Source organism: Pinus tabuliformis, chromosome 5_1 (genome assembly GCF_031772625.1).
Source record: "Pinus tabuliformis cultivar Carrire ecotype Pingquan chromosome 5_1, CPIR1, whole genome shotgun sequence".
Classification (NCBI taxonomy): domain Eukaryota; kingdom Viridiplantae; phylum Streptophyta; class Pinopsida; order Pinales; family Pinaceae; genus Pinus; species Pinus tabuliformis.
Window position 1 is genome coordinate 239,571,356 of NC_142305.1, and position 19,179 is coordinate 239,590,534.

Here is a 19,179-nt window from a genome sequence, read left to right on the forward strand (position 1 = left end):
TCTGTTAGAGTGGTTGGGGTTGGCCAATCTTGAATGACTTGTATCTTGGCTGGGTCCACATGCACACCCTACTCATCAATGGTGTACCCCAGATATTGAACCTGGGTCATGCCAAAAGTGTATTTCTCCAAATTGGCACACAACTTGTGTTGTCGCAGGGTTTGAAGGACTTGTCGAATATGGTGGAGGTGCTCTTCCCAACTCTGGCTGAAGATCAAGATGTCATCTAAATACACCACCACGAATGCATTGGTGAAGGGTTGCAAGATGTCGTCCATCAATATCATGAAGGTTGCGGGGGCATTCGTCAACCTGAAAGGCATGACCAATCATTTGAAAAGGCCCTCCTTGGATTTGAAGGCAGTCTTCCACACATCGAAGGGTTCGATAGGCACCTAGTGATAACCGGACTTCAAGTCAATATTGCTGAAATATTTGGCCCCCTTGAGCTGGTCCAGAAGGTCATCAATCTGTGGGATTGGGTACCTATTCCGGACAGTGATCTTGTTCAGCACCCGATAGTCAATACAGAGTCTCCAGGTCCTGTCCTTCTTCTGTACCAATACAATCGGGCTCCCACAGGGTGATGATCTTGGCCTGATGTGCCCTTTCTGCAACAGCTCTTGAATCTGCCTCTTGATCTCATCGTTCTCTAGAACAGAGCGTCGATAGATCGGTCCATTGGGTAGCGACGCGCCCGGGGTCAGATCGATGGAGTGCTTGACCTGACAATGCAGAGGTACCCTTGTAGGTGAGGCGAAAATGTCCCTGTACTCCTCCACAACCTTGTCCATCTGCTGTTGTTGTGCAGAGGAGCCCTGTCTGGAAGTCGTGGCCACAACCTTCTTCTTTCCCTGAGGGCGAATCATAAGGAAAACAAATTTCCTGGTTTGGGAAATGATCTTACTGCATTGCTTTGCAGTGATCAAAGAGATGGCGGTAGGTGAGGCTATCTCCGGTATCTTGTACAACTTATCATCCAAAGTAATAATCACAGAGCGAGGTCTAGACTCATATACAACATGTTGCTTCCAAAAGTATGGCTGTCCTAATAATACATCACGAACTTCAAGAGTAGCAACATCACATAGTACCTCATCCGTGAAGGGCTTGATGTTGTGGGGAAGGCGACACTGCTGGCTGACGCAGAGATCTCGTCCTTGGTGAAGCCACCTAATGGTGTACAACTACGGATGTGCTATAGCCGATAGGCTCAGCCGCTTCACGACCTCTGCTGAAATGAGGTTCTTTTGGCTCCCGCTCTTGACAGTGAACTACAACGGAGAACCCTTCACCCACATTTGTGAGTGGAAGAGGCGTTCCCCCTCCTCTGGATCTTCAGGCTCATTATTTTGGATCTTAGTGGTGGCCATGGTGGCACTGGCCTCTGCATCAATGATTTTCTTCCCTTTGTCATTCCCCTTGTCGGTTTCCGACTTAGAGTTGGAACATGCGTCTCATTCGGAAGTCTTCAACTCGGCCACCAGTGACTGCTTGGCTCGACGCTCACTTGTGTTGTGAATGGAGCTCTTATGGAACTTGCACCATTTTCCCATTTCCTTCTTTGTCTTTGTGGTGTTGTTATTTTCCTGCAGCTTCGGCAGGTTGTCCTGGGTCGCCTCGCCTTGGCTTTGTCCTTTGCTCTGTGGTTTGGGGGCGCCTTTTCTTTGCTTTGGATTTGCAGATCCAAAGTCTCGCTTCTTCTGTTTAAACTTCTGCTCAATCTTGACGGTGTATTGGTATGCTGTGCCAAGCGAGGAGATGTCTGGGAACTCCATCTCTTCTTAGATGTACTTGTGTAGACAGTTGCGGTACTTGTACCAAATGCCGCTTAGAATCCTTGATACCCAGCTTCGTGCGAAGGATATGGAAAACATTTGTAAACTCCGGCACATCTTGGTCCCTTCCCTATCGTAGCGTGGTCCACTTTAAGTATTTATCTTCATAGCTCCCGACAGGGTAATATTGTTCCTTGATGGCGTCTCGGAAAGAATTCCAAGTGGGTGCAACTGAAAACAGTGAGGATTCCCTCTCGTTCTTTTGTTCATAGTAGGTTTTCCACCAGTTCTTGACGTGTGGGGCAGCGTTGAGAAGTGCAAAAGTAACCTTTTCTTGATTGGAAAAGTCATGAATTGAAAAATATCCTTCCAACAGATTTAGTAATTTATGTAAGGCGTTTGCATCTATCTAGCCCTCAAATATGGGAATGTCAAAGTTAACTTGTACCTTAAAAGGAGTGGCGCCTCCAAAGTGGTTTCTGGATGAAGATGTGTTGCCTGTTGGTAGTCGTCGAAGGATCTGGGAAAAGTTATCCATCATCGCGTTCCTCTGTCGCTCGAGGGCTTCCTCGAGCAGTATTTTGAAAGGATCTCCTGCCCCCTCGTCTTTCTTTTCTTCCGCCATGGGAGGTCATCGGGTTTTGTGAGGCTGGTCTTGCAAATGTTCAACCAGATCAAGCCCTAACTCCTTATACCTTGACCTTGTTGGGGACATGCAAAGAAAAATAGAGAAAGAACATACCGCTCTGATACCATTGATGCAGACTTATGTAGGAACGCAACAAAATATAGAAATACCATATACATAGAGATGTAGCAGAAATAAAACTTCATTTCATTAATATCAAAGAACTGAAATACAGAAATAAAAATAAACTAGCTCGAGCGATGGTAGCTTATTTCTGAGAAGAGATGTGGTGGCTACATGCCTCCAAACTGTTACAATGAGGCTCAAAGGCCTATTTATTATTGAGAAACAATGGAAATCTCTAAACATCCAAAAACCTAACCCTAGGAGATGAAGCGGAAAAACTATGGGCGTCGTTTGGGTAAATTGGTACATCAACTTCCCGAGGTCGTAACTTTGGCATATGATCTCCATTTGGCTATCATAATACCTCATCTCGAAGATCTCGAGGAGGAGTAAACTGAGTTGGGATTTTTCGGTCTCTCTGTTTTCCCTAAAAACGTCTTTTGGTCCCTCAACGACTCTGGAAGTTTACGACCCGAAAAATTGCCAAAAATAGTAAGTTGGGCTACAATTAAGGACACTGAAAAGAAACAATGGTGGGGGTCCAAGTGGAATAGGTAGGTGGTCACCAATATCCACCTGGATCAGACACCATCTCCTCAAGCCCTAGTTGGTGAAGATCAATCCTATCGAACTATGGCATAGAATATATGGGCATATTCATTATAAGATAATACCCTCTCTTAGTAAAATGGTAAAGGGCATCCCCAACATTAAGGGAGATCATGAAGGAGTATGCAAGGGATATGCTTTAAGAAAGAATACAAGGAAACTTTTTACAAGCAGTGATACATGGTCTAAGAAAATCTTATATCTCATTCATTCCAATGTGTGTGGGCCATTCTCTAACAAAGCTCTTGGAGGCCATCTCTATTATGTGACCTTGATTAATGACTACTCTAGAAAGACATGGCTCTTCTTCTCAAGACAAAGTACGAAGTATTTGAAAAGTTTAAGGAATTTAGATCCGAAGTTGATACCTTAACCCAAAGAAAGATGAAAGACTTTGAGATCCGACAATGGAGAGGAATACACTTCAAAGGAGTTGCTTGCATATTATAATGAAACATGTATTAAGAGGGAGCTCATTGTTCCCTACAACCTCAAGCAGAATGGAGTTACAGAAAGTAAGAATAGAACCATTAGAGAATATGATACTTGATCAAGAGATAAGTATCTTGTTCCTTGTTTTGTCTTTTTATGTTTGGTTTCCTCCTCATATTGAGATTTGTTTGTATTATATACTAATGACCTTTTCTTTATATTTTCCTTAGTAGGAAAGGTTGCAACATACACAAAGGTTGTGAAGGGGACTTCAAAGGAAAGACTTGAATCATGAAAGAAGTTTTGTTGCAAAGGAATCCCTTCAAGAATTGATGTACAACAAGGTTTGTTAAAGAACAACTCAATGTATGTCACGAATTACAACAACTGTTACAAGGTTCTCTTTATAGAAAAGGTATGTTCATTCTCTTTTAATTTTCTTTACATCATTGACATCGTTATGTCTAGAATTTTGAATCTTAAAGATTATAAGGGTGATTAATCATTAGATTGAATCTACCCTCGTTATACTATTCTCGTGAAACCCTAACCCTTAAGGTTCACTGTAAAACCCTAGCCTCTTGTTGCTAAGGGTATGTCAATATTGATTATGAAACCCTAGTTTACTTAGGGGTTATTGATAATGTCTAAAATCCTATTCTCTTGAAGTTTAGGGTTTTGATAATGTCATGGTAAAAACCCTAGTTCTTTAGGGTTTTTTGTTAATGTCTAGGTTATATAATGAAACCCTAGATCTTTAGGGTTTGGTAAATTAGGGTTTATAAGCAAAAGCCTTGTAATACTTATAGTAAGTTCCTAGGAATGAAACCCTAGGTGTATATTCGTCTGTCTGTTCGAAACCCTAGTTTGGTCAAATTTGTCGTATATCTAACTTTGATGTATTGATAATTGTCTTGGGTTTACCTAGTAGATATTGTTGTGATATGCTAGTACATGATCATGAAACCCTAAGATATGTATATGCGAGTATGCTTATGTTTTAGTTTGTGAATTCTAGGGTTTGTAACAAAACCCTAGTAAAGGTTAATATTCTAGTACTTGATGATATTATTGATATGTTTTAGTTTTGATGATGAAAATATAGGGTTTGGAACAAACCCTAGTAGAGACTGTCATAAAGTATATTGTTAAATCCTTAGATATATAGTACTGTGATTGGATTATTATTTGGCTTGATATTTAAGGCTTTGTGACTCAAAAAATGGAGTCTAGGATTTATGAAAAACCCTAGCATGTAACCTTTGTTGATTATGAACCTAATTAGGTTTCGGTATTTGATGTCTAACGTTTGAATGTTTTGATGCTTCCATTGTATTGATATGATTTCAGTATAGTTAACTTCATGCTTCTATATATTTGTTTTTGGTTGTACTTGCTATTAAAGTTTTGTAGGTACATAATCTTCAAAGTTGTTGAAGATGTTCATAAGGAAAGATGACTTGCTAATATTGGTAAGCATGATGAATGAAGTTATGATGATCAAGATGACCTTGATGTCGTAAGGAGGAATGAAGCCATTTGTTCATCTGCCAAAGTTAAGCGGGAGCGTGGTTAGAAGAAAGAGTACATCTCCCCATTTGAGAGGGAGAGCATACTATGATAGTCATGATAAACACTTTGAAGAAAGAATGAAAGTACTAAAAATAGATTTGCAATGTATTGAGGATGTCTTAGTGCTAAAGAAATGAAAGAAGAAAAGCTTCTGAATAGTTGAATGTGAATAACTTGATATAAGTGGCAATAGGATGATTGAGGACCTCGAAGGTTTTTGTTTACTTGTATATATATTTGAAAGTTTATTATTGATTGGGGTTGTGTTTTACAGTTAAAATTTCTCCATAAAAAGATTGAACACTTTGGAAGCATGCTTGGACAAATGGATATATCTGATTTAGTTTATTGGAAGAGATGAAGCATCTAATGGCAAGATGCTTGGGAGGACATCTGACCAGCCTATGTGTTGATGTCTAGGTCTCGAAGAGGGAGGGTGGCGTTGGTCATGGAGCTCCGACCTTGGATACACACCTAGATCCCTGGGTTGGTGGTTAGCAAGTAAGCCTGATGGTACCTAGAGTGGCTGAAAGCTTGAGTCCATCTTAGTCCTACTCAGATAGATTACCCTAGTTAGGTATCTAGTATGCGACACTGAGTGTGTTAGAACTTTTCGTAGTTCATATCATTTTGAAATCTTCCATGTACTTATATATGTATGAAATTATGAATACCTCCCTAGTAAAGAGGGAGTGTCGAAGAATGTAACTAGTATTGGTCTTCATAATTGTACTTCTCAAAAGAAATTTTATTATTAAAGAAAATGACTTATTAAAGCATGGGTTTCATGCTTGGGTCATCATTTTATAGGTCAAAGCCTCCATTGAAGGCTTCTAGGTTTTGTATTGAGTCATTAAAGTCATTGTCATATTTATTAGACCCTTCTTGGGCTTTTGTTCCATGTAAAAAGATTTATTTTTGAGTCAAAATGGTCATTTGTCACCTCCACACCAAGTTGGCCCTTCCCTCATCAAGTTTGTCTAGGTTAGGACAATTTGACCTCACAAGAAGCCTATATATTGAGCAACTCGACTTCATTTGGGGGACATCATCTCAAGTTCGATCTCTAAGAAGCAGTAGCAGAAAAAGAGTGCGAAGTTGCAGAAGAAGGAGGAGAGAAGTTGGAAGAAGGAAAAATGAGTTTTTGGGCTACCTTTCTCTCACACGTGTGAAGGTTTTGGACTGAAGTTGGGGTCAAAATTTTGTCTCTGTTGCAGGGCCGAAGTTCTAAAGTCGGGGGCCGAAAATCTGAAGCTGGGGGCCAAAATTCTGATTTGAAGCTACACTTTGAAGAGCTGACACTTGGAAGGCTGAGCAAAGGATATCTACTAGGAGGAAGGGTTGACTTGGTGGTTGGAGGAGGTCTTTGTGTATATCTAAGAAGTTTGGAAGTGTCTCATCTTGATTTGAATGTGCTGAAGGAAGATTTCTTGACTGGGTTTTCCCCTTATAGGGGTTTTGCCCTGACTAAGCGCCTACGCCTTGTGTCTCTTGTTCTCGTGATCTTCACATACATATAATTGGTAATTGCTTGATGAAATATAAACTAATCTCGATGAAATATAAACTAATTAAGAAGAAAGAGAAGACAACATAATTCACAAGTAATTATCAAGAAAGAGGAATCAAACCCTAATTCCTATAAGCATTGATTTCTCAACAAGGAGACCTCATAGTGAGCTTTCTTCTAGTTAATTTCTCCCCTCATAAAAAGATAGTTAGGGTTTGTAAGTGAAAAGTAGGGTTTTAACTTTTCCCCTTTACTCCATGCATAAATTTGATATCTCTTAAATTTAGCCTGTAAGACTCCATCACCAAAGTAGGGAAAGGCACTAGGATCCTTGTGGTGGTCAAAACTCATACATTTTTTTATTGTTTTCTTCCTTTTCTATTTTCCTATGCCCTTTAAGGCAAGCCACTAGGGCTAGGGCAAGGGCCGAATTCAACTAGGGCTTGTGGAAGGAAAACTTTGGAGCTTCTTTGGCTTGATCTCACTTTGATTGACCTCCTAGACTCAAAATCTAGCCTTTTTTGTGGTGAAATTTGCCATAGTAGGGCTGACATCATCAACCCTAGGCAATTTATGCCCTAGTCAAACCCTAATCTTATACAAGGCTTCAACTTAGGGCTTATTTGAAGGTTTTTCCATCTCCTTTTGTTGATTCTATCATTAAGCAAACCTTTTCTTATTGCTTGTATGCCTAGATACTCTTTTGCAAGCTACACCTTGAAACCTTAGGTTATCTAGCATCTTTTAAAGGCTTGGTTGTGGTAGGTTGTTCATTTTACATAAAGAATTTTGCCCTAATCCACTGAATAAGTAGTAAGTACCTTGCTTAGTCTTTCACATCTATCACATCTATCACATTGATCTTATTGATTTATAATATCCTTTAGGTGAGAAACTAGGAAGCCTCTTGTGTGGTGAAATTCCAATAAAGAGTAGGATGTGGACTGCTTAGGTGACGATGGCAATCCACCTCATTGTTGCATCTTGGTATGGATCTTGCCTTGTGAGGCCTCTCACAAGGCCTACTAGATTTTGAGGCAAAAGGCATCCAGCCACCAAGTGACCATACTTGAAGCATGCTCTGCATTTGAAGGCTACATGCTTATAATCCAACTTTTTCTTCCAAAGATTTCCTGCAACCTCGATTGGGAGATCATTATGCAGGCCATTAGTAATATCCATTTCTGCACAACTTGGAATATATTTCTTCTTGGAGAAAAGGAATTGATTTTTCACTATTTTTTGTTTGGGTATCCCTTGAATATCTTGTAAGATAGATCTTCTCAAATCACGGGGCTTCTTTTGTATACAATCCCCTATGATAGATATGCTTAGCTCCCAATGAAATGAAGAACATTGGTCCACGACGGTTGAAACTTGAAAGTGTTTTTGTTCTATTTTTACTTCACCGGGTTGACATTAATTGCAAATGTTTTATTTGCATCCCTTTTCCATATTTTTGAGTCTGTTTGAGATCGTTAACTCATGCAAGATTGTTTTAGCTTGTTGCTGATTACTTTGCATTTCTCCAATGGATGCATAATTGTTGATATTCTCATACCTTTAGCTCATATTAATAGTCAAATTTTACACATAGGAGTGTTTCTTTGTCTTTTTATTTCTCAGCCACAATATATTTCTGCCCTTTCATGACATTTAGAGGGATTTTTTGAACTTCTGGATTTCTCTTTTGACAATCCCTTACCTTCTCATCTGCTTGTGCTTCGTTTGTCAAAGGTTATTTCTCTTTATCTGTATATGCTTTGTAGCCCCATTGATGGTCTGCTAATTTTCTGATTATGATAGCTGTCCCTGATGTCTTTGATGATGCAGTGTCCTTCACTAAACAGTATCTTTATTATTTTCCCTATCTGGGTAGTCTATTACCATGTGCTTTCTGATAGGGTTATTTTATCCTAACAGTTAACATAACTTCTCCTGGCATGGTCAGCCATTCCACCTACAGTTCACAGATGTAATAGTTTTAAATACACTATGAAGCAATCCCTTCACAACTTAATGTGGTCTATCAAACTTTTTTCTTTGTTTCATTGACGGGCATGAAAATGCCCCACTAATATCATGTTCTTGTTCCAATTAGTGTCTCAGGGTTACAAGGAAACAATTATATTACATACAGAAAGGAAACCTTTTTTTTTTTTGAAAATTGATTTCTTGACCTCAAGGATGCTAAGGATTACAAAGATTTTTATTAACTTAATCATTATAATCTGTGCATGTTGTTTAAGTGTATGTCATATGGGTGGTCTTCAATGTTCCATTCCTTAAGATTAATCTTTCTGATGCTTTAGTAAGACTCATTGATTTTAAGGTGCTAACACTTTCTTAATTTTTTTGCAGTGCTTCTAGCCACAGTGATTGCTCTTGCTTGTATTTTTGCACTTTCCAAATTCGATAATAGCAGAGCATCACTTGAGACAGGTGGTCGGTTTCAAAAAGACAATGGTGACATTATAGAAGCAGAACATGGAGTTGTTGCTGCAGATGATGAACGCTGCTCTGATATTGGGATAGACATGCTCAGAGAAGGGGGGCATGCAGTGGATGTTGCTGTAGCAACCTCCTTGTGCCTTGGTTTAGTGAATCCATCATCAAGTGGCCTTGGTGGAGGTGCCTTCATGCTATTAAGATCTTCAAATGGGCAAGCTCAAGCCTTCAACATGAGGGAGACTGCACCTCAAGCTGCTTCTGAGGTCTTCTTGAGAGCATACTTACACTAGTATCTGAAATTTCAAATTCTTATATCCTCAAAAAGTGCTTGGAAATTGAAATCACTTTTATGAAGTGCAGTTATTAAATTTACAAATTTCAAAGTGATATAGACCTCGAAAAGGAAAAAACTGTTTCATAAAGAAACATAGATATAGTTCTAATAGGTATTGAAAATTAGAACAATATATGCAGGAGTCAGTTTGCTTTCCTAGTCCTTAGATGCCCCAAGCAATTCGGTGTTAGCTTATATTTTTGTAGTCTAAACGTATTTTGTGGATTTTAATTTGTGAAAATTCTGTCACTGCAACATCTGATTTACTTTGCCTACTTTTTTCAATAAGTTATTTATGAAATTCCTTCAATAAACATTAAAATAAATTATGCTGTAGATATCACACCATAATACAGAAACAAACACATGCACAAGAATCAACACATCGACACAGATATTTTGGACAACAGTCCTTGGAAAAACCCAATGTGGGAAAACCGGTGTAGCAAGGGAGGATTTTATTATTCAGCAATTCTTCAGTACAATTGGGTGCCAAACTAGCTTACCCAACAGAGAAAAAAAAAATTCTCCAGTGGTTCTCCCAGTGCCAGCATCAGCCTGGCTAACCTCTGCGTAGCTTCCAGACACTCTGCGTCAACCCCTGTTTGACTGTGTCATCCCTAGGCCTCTTTGCGTCACCCACGCAGGCCCTCTAGTGACTGCGCAGTCTCTCGCTGCCTCAGCGTCTGCCTCTCCTACCTCTGTGCTAGTCTTCTGTTGCTGATTCTGACTCTTTGCTCCGTACTTGCTACCTCCTGCTGCTTTCCAGACCACTAGTTCAAATTTCTCAGCTAACCCTTTCCAGAAATCAAACTGACTGGTCTCCCTCAGTTTGTTCTCCACCTGACCTTCAAGCCTCTTCTTATACTTTTCTCATTGGTGCATCAACGGGCAAGATTAAGTCCCTAATCAACGACTAAGATTAGATCTGGCTTGATGCATGACTTTTGGACCATTCTAACTCAGTTTTATATTAATTCACATTAATATTTTATTTTCCCTAAGTCTAAATTTAGGGACTCCATTAAAAATATTAATTATTTTAATATCTTCCAAACTGGTTAGATTCTGCCCAAACCATTTCTGGGTCTTGGAGATCTCATGTACTTTAGCCTCTCCACCAATTTTCGTGGCTAGAGCACATCCGATACTACTCCAAATCATCACAATTTCCATAGTTAGGAGCTTTTACGTGTCAGTTTTCTTTCAATATTCTATTTTCAATATATGATTGCATTAGCTCCGTGTATGAGAAAACAGCCAGGTGTCTGACTTCAATGGCAATTTGTTTTTTGGAGTTTATTAGTGCCAGTATGGAAGCATATATATTTAATATTTATATACCTCAATTTCTTACAAGACTTGCCTACCGGCGCCAAATCATGTGTAAAACAGTCAGGTTTCATATTTCCAGACTAAAGTATCCTGTACAAGGTTATAGATATTCGTCTTGAATCTTTGATATTTTCTGACACTGGCAATGTGATAATCAACAGTAACAGAAGAATTAAGGCCTGATATTGAAGTTCTCAATTGTGTCAATACCATTTGCAGATAATAATGACTCAGATAAATTAGTACCAGAAACATTTTTGATGAATGCTTTGGAAGAATAAATGAGACATGGAAACAATCCATATAAGAAGCATAGTATCTATATCCAAGTGAAGGAGACTGCAACTCTGGAAATAAATAGGGGGTTTAATAAAGGATACATGACAACTAGATACTAAACCTTTTACTCTGCAATTCCTTTATTCGTGCTAATATATCTGCATTAGTTTCAATGCCCATTTTGCAAATATGCATTAAACATTAAAACAAAGCTATGTTCCAAATACAACATTCTGACTTACATCAGTGTTTTGACTTAAGTCCAGAATTTGATAAAAAGCAGATTTCAGTCATCAAATTATACAAAGAGTTGCTGAGTAGAAGAGATATCAGAAATCATCTGTTCATTATTAATGTATCCGGCTCCTAAAAGGTCTATGAATATGGAAGATGAAATAGGATGATGAGGGAAAGAATGGAGAAAGTGTGTGCCATTTCAGAGCTCCAACCCATTATGCAAGACTGATGTTAGGCTAGTTTCTTCAGAAGTTCGCTTCAACCATTTTAGAATCCTATTGACCTCTAGACGTGCTGATTAAGTTCGTCAAGGAGTTCTTGCATGATTGAATTCTCTGTCACTTATTTCATTCTCTTTATCAATCATAATATATTTTTCCAAGTACATTTGTTGGGGAAGTGTAACTTACTCCATGTAACTTACACAGCAGGAAATCTGGTCAACATCCAGTTGCTTATCACAAGGAAATCTTCGACTTCTAATATCTTCACAATGGATGGATAAAATTACTTCCTCAGAAGCTCACTTTATGATAATCTAGAATCTCAAGTATAAATGATTTTTAATGTTCTGAACTAAAATTCCAGTCAGAAGATAAACTGGTGTTAAGGGTAGCCAGATCCTTCAACCCCGGGAATAACATTTCTCACGGATCTTTATGCTTGTATGTTACAGTGTTTGTTCTGACATTTATCCCATTTACTTCCAAGTTTCTACGTGTAATATATTGTTTGTTCTTTCTTTCTCCTCTATCATCAATTTTCCTCTTGACAGCTAGTTACAGTTACTTTTGAAATGGAGAAAGAATAGTCTGGTTCAATATCTTGTAGGAGTTGGTAACTGTTTGAAGACATAAGGTGAAATCAATGTGTATATCAGAGAAAGAGAATGGTCTGCCCAAGGGAAATACATAGCATCTAATAGCCTTGCCAACAAAGAATAATACACTTGAAAAGTTCTCCTCTGATTTAAACATTGATTGTATTCTTTGAAGTAGCTCGGTAGAATGTGAGGCACCTAATAAGTGCTGAGCCTACAGTTGAAAATTTTCACGAACTAAAAATCCTAAAGGAAAAAGGGATAATAGATTTCAAGATGAATCCTTAAACTGTCTTCCTGCCACTTTCTACTTTTGTTAAAATATCTATTGTATTCTGCTATTTCCACATCGTTGGAAAATCATACATTCAGCGAATTATCTAATCGCGCAAAATTTGTTTATGCGTTTTTATATTATTTACCGGTACTTTTGAGTGTCCAATACTTCTTTGCCGTTTCAATAATTTGGTCAGCGCTTCTTTCTTTATAAAACACATTTTTATCGTCATAGTTTTACCATACTTAACTATTTTATTTTCCCTTTTACTTAGGACATGTATGCCAAAAATCCTGCAGCCAAAAAGATTGGCCCTCTATCCATAGGAGTACCAGGTGAGCTTGCAGGGCTCCATCTAGCATGGCAACAACATGGAAAACTGCCTTGGAAGAAACTTGTCCAGCCGGTGATTAAATTGGCAGCCGAGGGTTTTGTCATTTCTCCTTATCTTGCCTCAAACATTAAAAGCAATAAAAATGCTATTATGGCTGACAAAGGTCTGAGGGGAGTTTTTACAGTCAATGGGAAACTCCTAAATGTTGGTGATACTTGCTACAACAAGAAGTTGGCAGAGACATTGCAAGCCATTTCTGATTTTGGACCAAGTGTCTTTTACAATGGTACAATTGGAAAGAAACTAGTAGAAGATGTACAAGCAGTCGGGGGAATCCTTTCTTTTGAGGATTTGCAGAACTATAGAGTGGAAGTCACAGATCCTATTTCAGCAGAGGTCATGGGATATACAATTCTTGGAATGCCACCTCCCTCTTCTGGAGCTGCAGGGCTAATTTTAGTAAGCACCGACTTCCACATGCCCCTAATATATCAGTAGTACCTACTTACACAGTTGCACAGTTCTTTTGTTTAGTGCCTACAACACCTGCATTTAAGGAATCAATCAACACCAATGAACTCATAGTGTGTTACTTCTGCACGTCTAGTGTGTCCATGCCAAGCTGCACCAGTCTAACTAGATTTCCTTGTCACACTAGTTGGTTTATTTAAAGAACATATAAAAAATCCATTTCTGTTTATGACAGGTTCTCAACATTCTTGGAAGCTATGGAACACCTAATGCAGCAAAGGGCACATTGGGCTTACACCGTACAGTCGAGGCCTTCAAACATATGTTCGCTGCGAGAATGAATCTTGGTGACCCAAAATTTGTTAACATCACAGATTCGTTGTCTGATATGCTTTCTCCAGAGTTTGCTGTCAAACTTAAAAATAAAATATATGACAATGTGACTTTTCCATCAGAGTACTATGGATACAAGTAAGAACTCGATCTCGAAGTATTAGTGATTGCTGTAGATTGTTTAAACATTACAGTGGAGAAACTTTAGTAGTTCTATCGGTTCAATTCAACGAAATCATTTCAGTTTTGCTAAAGATCTGTGTTTTCTTTGCAGATGGAACCAACTTAGAGACCATGGTACCAGTCATTTTTGCATTGTTGATAGTGAGCGCAATGCAGTGTCCATGACGACCACAGTGAATTACGCTTTTGGAGCCCTTATGCTCTCCCCTTCTACGGGCATTGTACTGAATAATGAAATGGATGACTTCTCCACACCTACAGAGACCTCTCCAGACATGCTTCCTCCCGCTCCAGCAAATTTCATCAGACCTAATAAGCGACCATTATCTTCAATGTCTCCTACTATAGTTCTGAAGGTACACTTTGTTATCATACTCTATAGTTTCATTGTTTCAAAGACATGTTAGCTTGCTTGAGCATACAATTCACATGAATTTGATAGAATTATGGATGACATAGACTTATTTGAATCTGATTGCAAAATTGTATGCAAAATGGGCACATAAGGAGCAAATATTAAGTCACAATGTGTTTCCAACTTTGATTTTTTTTAAAACTTCCTTATGTCAGTCAGTTCCCATATTAGAGGAAATTTTTTATTTGCCTTACTCAGAGCTGAAGAACATCCATTCCTGTTCCATAGTCAATGTTTCTTGAAGTCCCTTTCATTTCCGCTGGTCGGCTATGCTATCAGATCATTTCAATTTCACTAGGGCAACAATTTTATGAATTTCAGCAATCTTAAATCCAATGCATGCCTGGTGGTGCAATGCTAAAGATGAATGACACGAATTTTGTAATGTTGAAATATCAGAAAGGAAGCAGGGGATGGAAAACGACACTAAATTTATTAATATTATTAAATTTCCCAGCTGAACACTACCGGAAAATAAGTACAGGCATACACTATCAAGGCAAATCTACGTGGTTTTGAGCATAACTTAATTACTCGAACATTCTAGGTTTTCCAGTATCCAGCGTTGATAATGATAATTAGTTCTCTCTGCTCAGTATATGCTAAAAAATTCCCCGAGTGCTTAAATACTACTTTCGGGTTGTCCTTCAAAATTCTAAAGGGACTAATCCATACACACTTTTGATTCTTGAGTTGTACGTAATTTCTTTGGGTTGCAGCTTCTGGGCAGGAGGACCTAAATCTGCAAAAATCCAAAGGATTGGTTACTCAACCGGTAATTTTAATGCATTAAGCTTACCAGACCTTCCCGATTAGGTATAGGTAGAGTTGCGACATTATAGCACGCAAATTTTCATTTTCATTTTCTGATGAGATTTGAGTATACACAAAAATACACACAAATCTGTGCCAACACATTATTTATAAAAGCGCCAACAATTCGAAAACTTGGATTGTCATCTTCTGGAAATGGAGAAAACTCATTTTCAACGTATTTGTAAATAGGTGTTATTCATAGACACTTTAGCAAGAACTTGATGTTTTACATATTATTCAATTAACATTAATGAGCCCTTATGGTTTGCAAACAGGGTGGGCAATTAGCAGGGGTGCTTGGTGGCAGTGGCGGACTAAAAATAATCCCTGCAGTTGTTCAAGTTTTCCTGAACCATTTCATAAATGAGATGGATCCGCTAGTTGCTGTAACAGCTCCAAGAGTATACCATAGGGTATTTTTCTCTTAACCTTAAATTTTTTTTTTCAGTTGCCTTTACAAGTACATTTTGGAGTAATCCTGTAAATGATCTTGCGTGGTCTAACTAAACATCATGGTTGGGCGGTGTTATCATGGCAGTTGATCCCAAACATTGTAACGTATGAAAATTGGACGGTTTTGGATGGAGAGCACATTGAACTTTCAAGAGAGTCAAAGTTGGGCTTGAGCCAAAGAGGCCACTGGTTAGAAGCACACTCATCAGGTGCCATATCTCAGCTTGTTGTGCAGAACTTGAATAACCCTATAAAGGTGGAGTCAGATAATCAAGTCTTTTATGGGAAACTGACAGCTGTAAGTGACCCCAGGAAAGATGGAATTCCAGCTGGGTTCTAGATGCTTGAGTTACCTATTATTTTATTCTGTACTGTTGCTGCCTGGGATACAGAACGCAGGCTATACAAACAACACCTGTATCATAGATAATTTAACATATAACAACTATTGCATTGGACCAAAGCCTTGGAGAGTCTTGGTTGAGATCGCCTCGTCTATTATTGGACAATTTAATGCACAGTTACAGATGATTCATTATTTTTCCATTCGCAAGGGCTTATATGGCTTCCTTTCACCCAAAGCAAAACCCCTGAGAAGCCTCCTCTACTTAGAAAGGATCTGTACATCTGGGCATAATATTAATAGTCGAAGATAATATACTACTCTAATAGGTGGAGTACTTTCTACCATGAAGTTAATCTACCCAGAATGCGATGGAAAACTAGTTGAAATGCGTGGAATCCATGCAGAATGGGATGGAAAACTCGTTTACCATGAAGTTAATCTACCCAGAATGCGATGGAAAACTAGTTGAAATGCGTTGGATCCATGCCGAACGGGATGGAAAACTCGTTTAAATGATGTGAGAGAATAAGAATATATATATATATATATACACATAATATATATATATTTTCTTAATATAGATTTAAATTATTAAATATAAAATATATTTACTTATAAAAGAAGTTAATATAAAAATTGCACTATAGGATAGGATTGATGTTATAAATGAAAGTACATGAACCTTTTTCAGCATTTGATTTTCTAAGATTTCGTTTAAGAGAGTTTTGAAAAATAGAAGAGTACAAAATTAAATTATTTAATTTTTATGGTTTTAATTATTATTTTTTAATTGTACTTAAATCTATTCTAATTATCTTTATATTAAAAGAAACAATAATTTTGCTTGGAGATTTTTATTACATTCTTTTAATTAAATTAGTTGATTTTCATGTTTGTTTAAATGTTGAATCAATGATTAAAAAATTAAATAAATATTTTTAATTATTAAATTCACTAAATTTTATATTTAAATAGAATTAGCATTTCTATCTTATAAAACGGTTTCTTAAATGAAAATATAATGTAAAATTTATAAATTATTAAAATATATACCTTTTAATTACAATTAATTATCATATTATACTTTGATACTAATATTTATAAACTATTGTATTACTAAACTATATCATTTTTAATTACAAATAATTATTATATTATACATATATATTTAATTTTGACATGAAATTGCAGATTACATTTTCACTTACTAAAATTTTATATCAAAATAGATACTTATAACATTTTTAAGTTATAAAACTACTCCCTAAATGAGAACCTAAACTAAAATTTATAAACTATTGTATTACTAAAATATATAACTTTTAACTACAAATAATTATTATATTATACATATATATTTGATTTTGACGTGAAATTGCAGATTGCATAACATTTTTACTTTATAAAACTACTCCCTAAATGAGAACCTGAACTAAAATTTATAAACTATTGTATTACTACAATATATAACTTTTAATTACAAATAATTATTATATTATACATATATTTGATTTTGACATGAAATTGCAGATTGCATTTTGGACTACTCCTTTCAAGTTAAAAAGTCATTTTAGAAGTTAAAATGCTTAAATAAGATATGGTTGTAACCAAGTTCATTTAAAAGGAAAATACAAACAATAGGATTTAGAAAAGTGTTATTATTAAAAACAAAGTTGTAAATGCCCAAGGAAAAAAAAGAAGTGAGTTTAGTTTACAAAATTAAACATTATAAAGAAAGTGGTTGAAATTTAAAAAGAAACTTTATCATTAATATAATTAATATAAAAGTGGTGTTAAAAGTAGTGTGAATGAAAAAGATAAATTAATGTTAAAATAATTATAAATAAATAAATAATAATAACTTTTTATATCATATTAAAAAGTAATGACAAAATAATAATGATTTAATGATAACATAACCATGCAATTTTAAATAGAGAATAAAATCTAAAGGAAAGTTGTGATGAAATAGTAGTGAAGTGATAAAGGTAGAAAAAATATATTCTCTTATTTTTCATTAAAGATAGAAAAAATAAATTCTCTTATTTTCATTAGAGGTAAATTAAAAGGTAGACTTTAAAAGGTATTGTCAAAATTGTATTGACTCAAGCACATGGATAATATGAAGTGATTTCAAGACAACACTCAATATGTGAGAAAAAACATTGGAAAGACAATTAAATTTAGTTTAACAAACAAAGATGATAATTTAAAATTACTAAACCCTATACCTAACAATAGATTCTTTAAATGGAAGAAATCACTTAATAATATGAAGGTTACAAATCATTGTTTAAAGACTACACAATAATAAAGTCCTTCTCCTTCACTAGTGTAGGGTATACTCATTAAACAATTATTTTCCACATTCACACAAATGGAATTCACATTAAACTCACTTTTGAAATAATGTGGACATCTCACCATAATTAAAAAACTAACATATAGAAATGATGGTTTTCTTACCATTCCATCTAGGAACAAGGATGTATATGTATTAATAGAACTCAAAAAAACTAAAGATGGAAGCAAGGAGTGGAATAAATGAACCTTTGGAGATCCCTTCAAAAAGAGACAAGCTATAGATGAGGAGATGACAAAATTCAACAAGAGATTTTGTAGAAAGGTTTAGTGGAAGATCTCTATTGATAGGAATTCCTCCATAAAGGACTAAGAGTAAAATGAAGAAATCTTCCAAAAACAAAAAAGCAAGACTCAAATGGTCAAGAAAGTTAGGGAGATTATTGATTTCTTCCACTAAACCACAGTGAGAAACTATAACAACAATAATTCATCACATGCAAAACCATTAAGTGACATTTTGGACACAAAAATTGGAAAACGAGGATGAACATTTTAGGTATGAAAATGATATCATGTCAAAGTCTCTCATAGATGAATTTGAAGCTTGTATAAACTAGAGTATTTTTTAAGGATTTAAATATTATACCTATGTGTAGTATTTTAGGTGACCATTTTGGTTTGAAAACTCATACATATATAATGTAGGTGAATATTCAATAAAAAACATGTAATTTACTATTAAAACTAGCAATTTTTTGGTGAATATTATCAATTTAATTATATATATGTAAAAAACAGACAATTTTTTTATTATCAAATGGGTGAATATTTTTTTCCCTAAAATAGCCAAAAATTAGTCAATTAGTAAAATCACGCCCCTGAAAAACCCTTGGTTTAGATGGACTTCCAACAAATTTCTTCATGGCATTTTGAAAAATTATGGAATATAATCAACAATGGAATGGTGGAAGAAAAGTAAGAATATCCTTAAAGGCATTTAAGGTGATTCAGATTGGATCATTATATTGTTTTTCATCCATATCGATGCATTCAGAGTGGAAAAAGTGGAGGAATCAGCTCATGGGACCGTTTCTACCGGTGGGACCAGTTTGGTGAAATGAGGTCTGAAACCTTTC

At 36.3% G+C, this 19,179-nt stretch overlaps 1 protein-coding gene across 8 annotated transcripts in view; it reads left to right on the plus strand.

Annotated features, from left to right (window-relative positions):
- Positions 1-15,937, plus strand: part of LOC149164296 (glutathione hydrolase 3-like) — a 50,927-nt gene extending 34,990 nt beyond the window's left edge. For all 8 annotated transcript variants that reach the window (XM_089432019.1, XM_089432024.1, XM_089432021.1 and 5 more), the window contains 6 exons: positions 9,017-9,369; positions 12,663-13,181; positions 13,429-13,664; positions 13,801-14,065; positions 15,216-15,353; positions 15,479-15,937. In XM_089432019.1, coding sequence (XP_089288145.1) covers positions 9,017-9,369; positions 12,663-13,181; positions 13,429-13,664; positions 13,801-14,065; positions 15,216-15,353; positions 15,479-15,733 — 1,766 coding nt within the window. In that variant the 3' untranslated portion in view covers positions 15,734-15,937. The remainder of the gene's footprint in view (positions 1-9,016; positions 9,370-12,662; positions 13,182-13,428; positions 13,665-13,800; positions 14,066-15,215; positions 15,354-15,478) is intronic.
- Positions 15,938-19,179: the final 3,242 nt, after the last annotated feature.